This window comes from Hylobates moloch, unplaced genomic scaffold (assembly GCF_009828535.3).
Source record: "Hylobates moloch isolate HMO894 unplaced genomic scaffold, HMol_V3 SCAFFOLD_15, whole genome shotgun sequence".
NCBI classification, from domain to species: domain Eukaryota; kingdom Metazoa; phylum Chordata; class Mammalia; order Primates; family Hylobatidae; genus Hylobates; species Hylobates moloch.
This window is the reverse complement of record NW_026652290.1, coordinates 4,750,727-4,763,721: the sequence shown is the minus strand read 5'-3', so window position 1 is coordinate 4,763,721 and position 12,995 is coordinate 4,750,727. Positions and strand designations below refer to the sequence as shown.

The window sequence follows — 12,995 nt, the reverse complement described above, 5'->3', positions numbered from 1 at the left end:
CCCCCCCCCCCCCCCCCGCTTGGGGCAGGCAGCGAAGCCCACAGCGCCCAGGAGATGCTCTCTGCACGTTTGGTTCAACCCTAGCACGACCACCCACCCTCAGCCCTGGAGCCCGTCCAAGACCCCTCCTCACTACCGCTTGTCCTCTAGCGCCTCTGGGCCTGTCCCAGCTTCCCCAGGTCTTAACAGTGTGTGTCAACCTCAATCCACAGGGCTAAGCCTGGCCCTGGTGGGAAGCCCTCAGCTTCAAGAGGAGGGGTGGGGACCATAGAATCTCAGCCTTATGCCAGGGAGGACACAAAGGACTCACCGTAAGGCTGGAGGTTTCCAATTCATTGAACACAAAAATCGATTCTGGGGCCTCGGTTGCTTCACTGAAGACATCCTGGCATGCCCAGCACCTGGTTAGGGTGGACAGGTGAGGGGTGGGGCAGTGCCAGCACCAGGCAAGTGCGGGGTGCTGGCAGAAGAGCCCTGTCCTCACCAGGGAACACAGCCGCGTGCCTGTCTCTCCTCGTGGGCCCAGGGCCGGGGAAAGTGTGTAACCAGCCTCTGGTCTCGGCTGCAGAACATCCACCTGGTGGCCCGGTGGCTGGGGACGCTGGACAAGAAGCTGGAGCGCTACAGCACGGGCAGCCATGAGGACTACCGGGTGTTTATCAGCGCGGAGCCTGCCCCCAGCCCCGAGACCCACATCATTCCCCAGGGCATCCTGGAGAACGCCATCAAGATCACCAACGAGTCCCCCACGGGCATGCATGCCAACTTGCACAAGGCCCTGGACCTGTTCACCCAGGTAGGGCCACACCTGCTCGGGCTGCCTCCCCATCCCGTGCCAGGGCCTGGCATCCATCCCTCGGGGCCCTGAGGATCACTGAGGACCACTCTGAACTCTGCGGACACCTTTCCTCTGGGTTTCCCCTGTCCACACACCTGTCACAGTCAAAATCAACGTATTCCTAAAAGGCGGAAAAAATGCAAATAATTGAAGGTGCTGTGGCACTATTTATTACTTAAAGCTTTTGATGCAGAAACACATAGTTTTTAATCGGTTCTATGAACCTGCAAATGAGGGCTGGTAGATGCTGTCCATTGTGTTTGAAGAGCGTGGAACATGTCATGACTGGTCTTGGAAATGGGGCCAAGCTCCGTGGGGCATTCCCTGGAGGTCGGTCAGCTTTCCTGGGAGTACGGAGCCCCACTGCTGGAGGCTATGGATAACCAGGGAAGATGGGGATGCTGTACTCGCTGAGGCTCTGGATCCGTGACCAGGTTTCCTTGCCTTCAACCCCCCTCTGACCCACCATCAGCAGGAACAGCTGCCAAAACACAGCTAGCTAGGGAGCCTGGTCTTCCTCTGCCAACAGCTGCAGCGGCTGCTAGTTGCCTCCAGGACAGAGGGTGAGGGCCTGGCCTGCCTGGCACCTGGGGCTCGAGGACCCTCCTTGGCTGGAATCCCACTTCTGCATCTGCCTGGGGTCTGTCCTCACCTGACTCTTCTCTCACAGACCTCAAGGCTTCCCCCAAATGCCACCTTCTCCACAGCCTTCCTGGCCGCGTTTTTTTTCTTTTTTGTTTGTTTTTTTGAGATGGAGTCTCACTCTGTCACCCAGGCTGGAGTATAATGGTGCAATCTTGGCTCACTGCAACCTTCTTCTCCCAGGTTCAAGCAATTCTTGTGCCTCAGACTCCCGAGTAGTTGGCATTACAGGCACCCACCACCACTCCTGGCTAGTTTTTTGTATTTTTAGTAGAGATGGGGTTTCACCATGTTGGCCAGGCTGGTCTCGAACTCCTGACCTCAGGTGATCCACCCACCTCGGCCTCCCAAATAGCTGGGATTACAGGCGCGAGCCACCATGCCCGGCCGACACCCTGTATTCTTCTGTAACACCTAACAAAGATCTACTTATGGGGTGTATCGGTCCATGAATGCGTGGCTTCCATGCCTGATACATTTTTAAAAACTACTTATATGGAAATATCAGAGTCACCCATTAACAATTTCCAACTAGCTTTTAAAGGACACACCCTTGTCAAAGTGTGAAAGTAAAAGCAGAAAAACAAGTGTTTAAAATGGGTCCCCTGTTCCATTAACCAAACAATCAATACCACGCACCTCCCTCCCTGGCCTGCACCCTGCTGAAGGGCTGGAGGATACGTCCTGGAAGCAACACCCTAGTGCGATGAGTGCTGTGGGGTGTACATGGTGCTATGGAGCTATGCAGCTCACAGCAGCCCTGAGGTCAGCACCGGTCCTGGAACGGTTTCTGACAGTCTGTATGAGATCGGCACAGAAACCCAGGAAGCGCTTAGCAAACTTTGCAGCGACCTGACACTGTTGTGAATCCAAGCACAGGGGCAGTTTTTCCTTTGGTGTTTCATTTTATTGTATTTTGCAAAAAGTCAGTGACAGACAGGGATCGGGGCACTTAGGCAGGGACTGGGCCTTCACTTCCAGCCAGCGTGGAGCCCTGCCAGCCAGCACACCGGAGTGGCACCTCATCCCGTCTCCGGCTGGGGAGGTGGGTGGCCAGGGAGTGACAGCTGAGGCCTGCGGGTAAGGAGACCCTTCACAAGTTCAGGGACCAGTTGCCTCTGAGGGGTTGTGGGCCTCTGAAAACAAGGGCCCACAGGAAGAAGCGGTGGTGGGTGGAACCTGTATGTCCATGATGCCACAGACCCGAGTGCGGGCAGGCTGGTGAAAAGCACCAGATCGGATGGACTCTGGAGGATGGATGGACGGTGACACCCGCTAGACCTTCCCTTGTCCTTGGGGGCTGGTGAGTCTCCCATTGGCTGGTGTCACTCTGGCTCTCCAAGTGTTCACTGCCAGCGCCCTCCCCAGGGAGCTGAGGTCTGAAAGGGACTGGCCAGGCCAGTCTCTTGGGCCCATCATCTCCATCCCAGGCAGCCAGGAGGGGATACTTGAGTGATGGAACCCCAGCTGCTCCCCTTCTTGTCCATGTTGCCAGAGGGGCCTGTGCCAGGCTTTCCATGATGTCCAGGACAGGGCCCCGCTCTTGGTCCACCCAGGACACTTCCCCTGGCACTTATCTGTCCCTTCCCAGCGGGATCCTTGGCCACTGTGCCTGAAGCCCTCCCCCTCCAGAGTGCCTGGCCCCAGAGGTGCTCTGTCAGCCGCTGAGTAGAGCAGGTGGAGCACAGCTTGGCTTCCAGAAGCCTCTGTGTGTTCAGGAGTCACTACGTAGCAAAGATTAATGAGTAAAAGCTCACAAATCCAGAGACATAGGAGTCACAATTTGGGCTCAGTTGGCCCTTCCCTGGAGCCAGATAGAAAGGGTTTGAGAAACGACCCCATCCCATCACCCATCCTCTATCCCATCCCCCATCCTGATGGAACTTTACCAGTTGTTTTTAGAGTTTGGGATACTGTGCATAAGTGATGAGGTATGTTGATAATTACAAAGGAACATTATTTCTTATTAAAGTAGTCCCGAAATGTCCAGGATTTGGGAAGATCTTATTAGGAAGCAGTATCAATAATTCAACTTGTAATAAGTATTTAAAATGGATAAAACTGCATTTCTGAAAGAAACAAGACGATCGTGCTCAACCATGATAGCCCAGCTTTCCCTGCAGCTGGTCTGATGGAGACCCGCTCAGCCCACAGCTTCATCCCCCCACCGCCCCCACCCTAGCAAAGCATCTGGCAAGGGCTGGACGCTGGTCACCCTCGGGGGCATTTCTGTGTAAACTTCTCCCTCTCCGTAACACCTGACCGGAGCGTGTGCCCCATAGGACACCCTGGAGATGTGCACCAAGGAGATGGAGTTCAAGTGCATCCTCTTCGCCCTGTGCTACTTCCATGCGGTGGTGGCAGAGAGGCGCAAGTTCGGCCCCCAGGGCTGGAACCGGTCGTACCCCTTCAACAACGGGGACCTCACCATCGCCATCAACGTGCTCTACAACTATCTGGAGGCCAACCCCAAGGTGAGGGGCTGAGTGTGCCCTGTGCTTGGACATATCCCACCCTCCCTCCCTTTCCTTTTGGTCTTTGTCTTAGGCTTAGAAGATATCAAGTAGGTTTCACAAACCAAAGAGAACTTGAAAGCCAGAGATCTGTGATCTCTCCAACCTGGTATAAGAATGATGGGCCAGTCCTTTTGCCCCCACCTCCCGCAGGAGCCGGCTTTTGGCCAGCTCTTCTGCTTGTTAGCACACTCCACGCTACCTGCCCCTCTTGCACTCCACGAATCCTGGCACCCCAGGGTGTGAGCTGGGACTCAGTGGGGAGGACAAGCAGAGCTTCCCGGGCTGCAGGCCTCACCACAGCTCTGTCAGTGTCTGGAGAGAACCGAGGTTTGGAGCAGGAGGGGCAAAAAAACCTCCCTGGATAGAAGGGAGCACGGTGTCGGCCGGGCGCGGTGGCTCACGCCTATAATCCCAGCACTTTGGGAGGCCGAGGCGGGCGGATCACGAGGTCAGGAGATCGAGACCATCCTGGCTAACACAGGGAAACCCCGTCTCTACTAAAAATACAAAAAATTAGCCGGGCGAGGTGGAGGGCGCCTGTAGTCCCAGCTACTCGGGAGGCTGAGGCAGGAGAATGGCGTGCACCCGGGAGGCGGAGCTTGCAGTGAGCCGAGATTGCGCCACTGCACTCTAGTCTGGGTGAAAGAGCGAGACTCCATCTCAAAAAAAAAAAAAAAAGGGGGGAGCACGGTGTCCATTACGAGAATGCATAAGGCGCATGCAGACTGCCACAGAGGACTGAGCAGAAAGCCGCACGTCCTCCACAAACGGTCTGCAGCAGGAGACACAGCAGGCCGGGGCACAGAGTAAGGTGCGCAGCAGGGAGGGCACAGGTTTGGGACCAGACGGTAGCGTATGAATCCCAGACCTGCTATTCGCTGGAGGGGGGCCCTCTGTAAGCAGCACGCACCCTGCTAGGCCCTGCAGCCCCATCTACGGTCTCCTAAGGCTTGACTACCCCATCCATAAACTGGAGAGAGCAGTAGTGCCCACCACACATGGTTCTTACGAAGCTTTGACTCAAGCTAAGCCTGGCACGGGCCCAGGAGCCCCTCACCCAGAAGGCAGAGGGCGGTGCACACCCCTATAAACCCTGGGTGGTCCTCCTCACTCTCGGCCTCCAAATCAATAGCGACATGGACCCTGGCTCTGAGAGAGCAAGGCCCAGGCGCCCTCTTACAGACTAGGAGGGGGATGGGAAGAAAGCTGCACTCAGCTGCCCAGGGGGGCCTCAGGGTTGGAGCACTCCCAGGGCCTGGGTGGTCGAAACACCTGCCCTGGTGACATGGTGAGAAACTGCTGGCACGGGGGGTGGGGGTGGGCACATGTTTGAAGCCTGCTCTGCTACTCATTCACTGAGACCTCGAGCAAGTCACTGGACCCCTAAGCCTGCTTCCTCATGGGCGGAACAGGGATGACGCCTCCGCCTTAGGGCCTGGGGGTTCAATGAGGGAAGCCTGGCCTAGCAATGCCAGTCTTAGGAACCCCCTCCTTTTTTCCATCTCCTTGTAATAAAGCTCAAGACCTGGGCCACTAAGCCCCAAGAAGGCCCCCAGGAAGTGACCTCTGATGTCAAGCACCCTGCCTGGGAGGCTGTGATGGAGCCTCCTCACCAAGACTGGAGGACGATGACCTCCTAGGACTGCTGCTGGCGAAGGCTGGGCCTGGAACTTGGTATGCTTAATTCCTTGGGAGGCACACCAGCCCTGGAGCAGCAGGGAGCAGAACTGTGCCGAAACTCAGCTCCGTGCTCCCTGTCAATGGGCCACCATGGGCCGTAGATGACACTAGGGGAAGGCGGCCTCCATCTGCCGGTCGATGGGGCAGGATGCCAGCGGGATGTTTCACCCAGAACAAGACCCGATCTGAAAACACTCCCAGAGGCACACAAGACGTTCAGAGGGACTTTCAGCACGGAGGGACAGCCTAACTACGCAGACTAGTTTGGGAGAAACAGTCTGGCTAGAATTTTTTTTTTTTTTTTTTTTTTTTGAGACAGGGCCTCACGGCAGGAGTGCCATGGCACAATCACAGCTCACTGCAGCCTTAACCTCCTGGGCTCAGGTGATCCTCCCAGCCCAGCCTCTCAAGTAGCTGGGACTACAGGGGCCACGATGCCGGGTTTTTTGTTTTGTTTTGTAAAGATGGGGTTTTACCATGTTGCCTAGGCTAGTCTGAAACTCCTGGGCTCAAGTTTTCTGCCCACCTCGGCCTCCCAAGGTGCTAGGATTACAGGCGTGAGCCACCGCGCCTGGCCCCCACCCACCTCGGCCTCCCAAGGTGCTAGGATTACAGGCGTGAGCCACCGCGCCTGGCCCCCACCTTGGCCTCCCAAGGTGCTAGGATTACAGGTGTGAGCCACCGCGCCTGGCCAGGTTAGGGTCTTTGAGGCATTTCCTTAGCCATTGGCCACTGACACATACTAGGCAGCTTCTAAGCTGCTGAGAAGCCGTGCAAGTACCACGTACGTCAGCGGCTGCCACACCCTGAGGAGCTGTGTCCTGATGTGGCCTGCGCTGGCCAACTTTCCCTCTGTCCTCAGGCCTCCCATATTCCCTTCATGGCACAGGTCATGCTACACACTGAGTGACCACCGGGAATGATGTCATCTGTGTCCATGGCCTGCTCAGCCTTCTGGGCTCTGAGGAAATAGATCAGGGATTCCCATGCGAACTGAACACAAAAGTCTGCTGGAAGGTCGCCTTGAAACGTTTCAAACGCTTTGAGCAACCTGCAGGGACTCCCAGGGAGGGGCCTGAGAGCTACAGCTCCCCCAGGAGTCTCTGGGGGATTCCCTCAGCAGGTGCGGGAAACGCAGACAGCACTCACCCCCGCCCCCTGCAGGAAGCAACCCTCCTGAGGAGCGTGTGGGGCCAGGAGGGGGAGTGGGGCACAGGTCTCCCTGCCTCTCGGGAGACACAGACACTGCCCCCAAAGCTGCTAAGCAAGATGCAGGAAAAGCAGCCCGCATACAGTCATGGTGACCAGACAGAGAAGGTTTTAAGTCGCTAATGATAATTTGGAAAATATTAATGTTCTGAGTAAAAAGTCATGAGACTAAGCCAAGTGCAGTGGCCCAAGCCTGTAATCCCAGCACTGTGGGAGGCCGAGGCAGGAGGACTGCTTGAGCCCAGGAGTTCAAGACCAGCCTGGCCAACACAGCAAGACCCTGTCTCTACAAAAAATAAAAAAAAATTCGTCTGGCATGGTGGTGAGTGACTGTAGGCCCAGCTAATTGGGAGGCTGAAGTCGGAGGGTCGCTTGAACCCAGGAGATCAAGGCTGCAGTGAGCCATGTTTGTACCACTGCATTCCAGCCTGGGACATGGAGCAAGACCCTGTCTAAAAAACATATACATATGGGCCGGGCACAGTGGCTCACACCTGTAATCCCAGCACTTTGGGAGGCTGAGGCAGGCAGATCACCTGAGGTCAGGGGTTGAAGACCAGCCTGGCCAACATAGTGAAATCTCTACTAAAAATCCAAAATATTAGCTGGCTGTGGTGGTGTGCACCTGTAATCCCAGCTACTCAGGAGGCTGAGGCAGGAGAACTGCTTGAACCCAGGAGGCAGAAGTTTCAGTGAGCAGAGACTGCGCCACTGCACTCCAGCCTGGGCAACAGAGTGAGACTCCATCTGAAAAATAAGCAACCTAAAAAATATATGTATATAAATTCATGAGACCAAATCAGATGATTGATTAATCAACTGATTCTTATTCAATGAACTCTCACTGGTATTTGAGGACAGCTCTTCCGGGCAGCGCACAGTGGAAGTGATGTTATAAAAACATCTGCCTCACCCTTCAGGAGCTGCAAACTTCAGGGAAAGAACAGGTGTGCAGAAGCGGAGAAGCTGACCGTGAGCGGCAGGATTTCACATGCTGGGGACCAAAAAGAATGTCAATTATCTTATTTTTATCCCAATTACATGTTGGAATGATCTCTTTTAAAGTGGTTGCCACAAAATTTAAAATGACACATGTGGCCTCAATCAGTGGCTCCCACCGTCCTGCTGCTGAACTGCGCTATGCAGGAGAAAGAGGCTCCAAAACGGGCACATGGAGGCGGGAGGAAAGAGGGCCCAGCTTCGTGGCAAGGCCGCCCATGAGCCAGGCTTTGTAGGAGGAAGCGTTCCAGGGCGAAGGTGTGACGTGAGACCGCAAGGAAACATGAAGGGCAGTGGGAACGGCGGCGGGGTGGGAAGCGTGGTCGCCTGGCGTGTGCTCTGGTCCACACTGCCGAGTTTGGTCTTCGTTCCCTAAGGCCCAGGCGGCCTAGGTCAGATAAGTCACTTGCTCAAACCCTCTGTGTGACCGCAAAGATCCTGGAGGCACAGGAGCTACTGGAAGGATGAGAACCAGGAAGGACTCTACTTCCACAGGGTGGAAGGGAGACTCGCCAGATGCATCTGAAGACGTGACTAACTGGACTTCGTGGCTAAAAGGTTGACGGCACTGGAGTCAATCCTTGAGCCACACAGAGTCGAACCACTTGTGTTAAAATTGGACCGTGAAGGGCAGAGTCTGGGACGGTAACACAGAGCGGGACAGGCAGAGGGAGAGAGTTCCGATTCAGCCCTGTGGCCTGTGAGGCACAGCAGAAACACCTGCCCCACGGGAGGTGCAGAGCACGCCAGCTGTGGAAGCGCTGCTGTCCAAGGTGGAGGAAGGTGCCGCACAGCCCCTTGTGAGAGAAGCCAAAGGGGCTGGACAGTGGCATCTGGTGGCGTGGGACGGGAAGTAAGTGGCCCTGGGGCCTGGTGACCCTGAAGGTAAACGGCCAGGAGGCTGATATGGAGGGCGAGAAGGCCGCAGCACCGAAGGCTGGGTTCCCACGCCCTGCCTGCCTGAGCCTGACCCTCTCATGGCAGAGAAGGGGCACAGGGGCACCTTCCCCTACCTGCTGTCATCTTTCCTCAGGTGCCCTGGGACGATCTCCGCTACCTTTTTGGTGAAATCATGTATGGTGGCCACATCACAGATGACTGGGACCGTCGGCTGTGCAGGACTTACCTGGCTGAATACATCCGGACAGAGATGCTGGAGGGAGACGTCCTGCTGGCCCCCGGCTTTCAGATCCCCCCCAACCTGGACTACAAGGTAAGGATGACAAGTTAAACAGGAGCTCAACGAAACGAAGGCTCATGCCTCCCGGTGAAAGCCTGGCAGCACAAATGGAGTATCAATAATTGAGCAAGAACCCAGGCAACCAAAATAAGAGAGGATGAGAAATGCGTCTCACTTGGAAGAAGCACAAGGCTAATACAAACAACCTTTTTTTTTTTTTTAATTAAGAAAAAAAAATGCAGCCTCAGGGAAAGGGGAATGGAATTTTCCTTTATGTCGCTGGGAGCACAGGGGGCAGCCCACAAAGGGGGCTGGGAAACAAGTGGGATCTGTACAGAGAGCAAGATGTGGCTGAGCGTTCTGGCAAGGAGCGCTTAACGAACAGGACATGGGTTTCAGCCTGCACAGCTCTGCCTCTGCTTATAAACTGCCCTCTTTTTCAGGGTTACCACGAATACATCGATGAGAACCTGCCCCCTGAGAGTCCCTATCTGTATGGCCTGCACCCCAATGCAGAGATTGGCTTTCTGACGGTCACCTCAGAGAAGCTGTTCCGCACTGTCCTGGAAATGCAGCCGAAAGAGACGGACGCGGGGGCAGGCACAGGAGTGTCCCGCGAGGAGAAGGCAGGATCTTTAAAACTGCTCCCAAGCGAGAGGAAGGGGGAGGATCTAGAACTGGGGAGGGGGTCACAGGGACTGGCGGCATTACAGGGGAACTTACTGGTGAGGTACACTATGCCCCAGCCTCGGGCTTGGGTATCAGAAACAATGGGGTGTGGCCCACAGGCTGGTCAGCAGGTCCTCAGGCGTGGCAGCTGCAGGCTTCGGGTGAGGGTACGGGCCCAGGCAAAAGGGATCCTTGGGGGTGTGGATGCGGCTCCGAGAGCGTCCCAGCCCTCCACCCTACAGTCTTCCAGCTTCCCCAGCTGAGCGCCAGGGAGGGCACCGACCATTCCCCACCCTGGCCTGGCCAGCACAACAGCAGTAGCAGCTCGCACAGGGCAGCCGGACGCACAGGCACGTGCTCCAGAGCAGCTCAGTGGCCACAATGGCAGGTCCTGTTACTGCTCAAAGGATTAGAAGGGTTCAGGGGATGCCAGTGCTCTGAACAAACTCTCACTTGTCTGCGTGGCTCTGTGCTGCGTCCTGGGTACCTCCACTTTTTTTTTTTTTTTTTTGAGACAGAGTTTTGCTCTCGTTGCCCAGGCTAGAGTGCAATGGCACGATCTCGGCTCACTGCAACCTCTGCCTCCCAGGTTCAAGCGATTCTCCTGGCTCAGCCTCCCAAGGAGCTGGGATTACAGGCGCCCGCCACCACGCCTGGCTAATTTTGTTATTTGTGGTAGAGACAGAGTTTCACCATGTTGGCCAGGCTGGTTTTGAACTGATCTCAGGTGACCAACCCACCTCGGCCTCCTAAAGTGCTGGGATTACAGGCGTGAGCCACCGCACCTGGCCTGTACTTCTTAATAGAATGTGGAAAAGCTATTACATATTAGCTAAGTACTGGACTTCCCGGTAAAGACTGAATTCTTGATGTGAGACCCTTATTGCTATTAGGTCCAGGACTTTCTCTTAGTCTAATGATTGAAATCAGGAATTGACTGATAGACGGTGGTGCAGGTGACCACTGCATTGTGTGGGCCACTCTCAACAGGGTGTGACAAGCATGGTCCCTCAGAAAGCCCACGTAAAGGACAAAGTCGCAATCCCTCAACTGCTGGCTAAATTTGACCAGAGGCTGGTGCATGGGAACGAACGAATGAGGCACCGAGCCAGGTGGCCTGAGGCGCCCACGGCCGCAGCTGCAGGGACTTGTAGTGAGATAAGAACGTTCGGAGCCGCTGGCCAAGGCTCCCTCCCCTCGTCAAATGTGGCTGCACCCACGACCCTGCATTTCTGGCAACGCCACTTGCCTCTTCCCTCCTCTCCAGGACGTGGGGCTGGGAACATTTTGGGCAGGCTTCCTGACCCTGCAGCGGGTGGGGCGGGCTCCTTGCAGTGACAGGGGCTGTCTGGGGACTGGCTTCCAGGTGAAGGCCGTGCTGGATGACATCCTGGAGAAGATTCCGGAGACTTTCAACATGGATGAGGTCATGGCAAAGGCAGCGGAAAAGACTCCCTACGTGGTAGTCGCCTTTCAAGAATGTGAAAGAATGAACATCCTGACCAACGAAATGCGCCGTTCGCTGAAGGAGCTGAACCTAGGGCTGAAGGTAAACATGGGTCAGCCAGGCCCCAGGGACGTGACTGGATGGTGAAACCAGCAGAAACCCAGGCCTCTGGCACCCCAGGCCTAGCACGGGGCCCCAGGATCAGCATGGTACTGCTCCCTGTCCAGAGCTCTGGCAGTTCCAGAACAAGCCCCGGGAGCTCATCTAGACCGTTCCTTAGCAGGAAGCGCTGGCGCGGCCCTGATGCAGGGCGTCTCCAGCGGCGCAGCACAAAGCCACACTGTGTTGACAACTCGTGACACGCACTGGGGCTGGTGCTCTCCCAGGCCCCAGCTCAGGGTTCCCCACACGCGTCTGTGTGTCTCCTAGGGAGAACTGACCATCACGACCGACATGGAAGATCTGTCCACGGCTCTCTTCTATGGCACCGTGCCTGATACGTGGGTGGCCCGGGCCTACCCCTCCATGATGGGCCTGGCGGCCTGGTACGCAGACCTGCTGCTCCGCATCAGGGTAAGTGCCGTTTTCTCTGAGAGGCTTCCTAAGACTCAGAGACCGACTGTCCAGAGCTCGGCACACCCTACACACACACATGCAGGAGCATGGCCAGGAGGCTCCTGGGGGCCTGTCCTCTGTCAGATCAGGGCCAGAAGGGCCTAGCCCACGCCCTGACAGTGCAGCCATTTCCTCACAAAGGAGGAAAACAAGCCAGGCCAGAGAGCAGCTTCCGTCGGCCCCTCCTCAAGGGACCCTCAAAGGGTAAGCCGTCCTCTATAAGGAGTGAGGTAATGAAGGCAAGAGCCTCTTTGGGCTCCTAAATTATCCACAAACGGGAAGCCATTTGCTTCCTGACCCTTCTCTACCCGTTCCCTTGTTTAAAATGGAGAAAACAGCAGCTGGACATGGTGGTTCACGCCTGTAATCCCAGCACTTTGGGAGACCAAGGCAGGTGGATCACTTGAGGCCAGGAGTTCGCGACCAGCCTGGCCAACATGGCGAAACCCCATCTCTAAAAATGCAAAAATAAGCCGGGCATGGTGGCCTGCACCTGTAATCCCAGCTACTCGGGAGGCTGAGGCAGGAGAGAATTGCTTGAACCCGGGAGGAAGAGGTTGCGTTGAGCCAAGATTGCACCACTGCTCTCCAGCCTGGGTGACAAGAGCGAGACTTCATCTCAAAAAAAAAAAAAAAAAAAAAAAGCAGACACCAAAGTTGCGTCATGGCAGGTGGCTGGGCTCCATGGCCCCTACTCTGTCCAGCACTTCTAGCTCGCTGAGTGGCCCGTGGAAGGTTCTGGCGTGACCCCTGCTCAGAATGGCCAAGGCCCTGTCATTCCCACGTCATTCTGTGTCCTCTCCTCCTAGTGGCTCGTGTGTCTTTGCAGGAACTCGAGGCCTGGACGACAGACTTTGCCCTGCCCACCACCGTGTGGCTGGCCGGCTTCTTCAACCCCCAGTCGTTCCTCACGGCCATCATGCAGTCCATGGCCAGGAAGAATGAGTGGCCCCTGGACAAGATGTGTCTGTCTGTAGAGGTGACCAAGAAAAACCGGGAGGACATGACCGCTCCCCCCCGAGAGGGCGCCTATGTGTACGGACTCTTCATGGAAGGTAAGGAGGGCTCTTGTCTGTCTGCAGAAGCTTCCAGAGCCAGTGCTACTTGCCAAGACGAGATAAAACTAGCTCTTGGCGAAGACAGGCTGTTGAAGAGCTGTGGGGACAGGCAGGAGAGAGGCGCTCTCAGGGGGCATCAGCC

General features: G+C 56.0%; 1 protein-coding gene across 1 annotated transcript in view; it reads left to right on the top strand.

The window, feature by feature from the left end:
- DNAH17 (dynein axonemal heavy chain 17) overlaps positions 1 to 12,995 on the top strand; it is a 149,833-nt gene that overhangs the window by 135,331 nt on the left and 1,507 nt on the right. The window contains exons 69-76 of the mRNA XM_032177998.2: positions 29 to 188; positions 527 to 796; positions 3,763 to 3,954; positions 8,918 to 9,097; positions 9,508 to 9,690; positions 11,100 to 11,282; positions 11,610 to 11,753; positions 12,625 to 12,850. Of these exons, the coding sequence (XP_032033889.1) occupies positions 29 to 188; positions 527 to 796; positions 3,763 to 3,954; positions 8,918 to 9,097; positions 9,508 to 9,690; positions 11,100 to 11,282; positions 11,610 to 11,753; positions 12,625 to 12,850 (1,538 nt within the window). The remainder of the gene's footprint in view (positions 1 to 28; positions 189 to 526; positions 797 to 3,762; positions 3,955 to 8,917; positions 9,098 to 9,507; positions 9,691 to 11,099; positions 11,283 to 11,609; positions 11,754 to 12,624; positions 12,851 to 12,995) is intronic.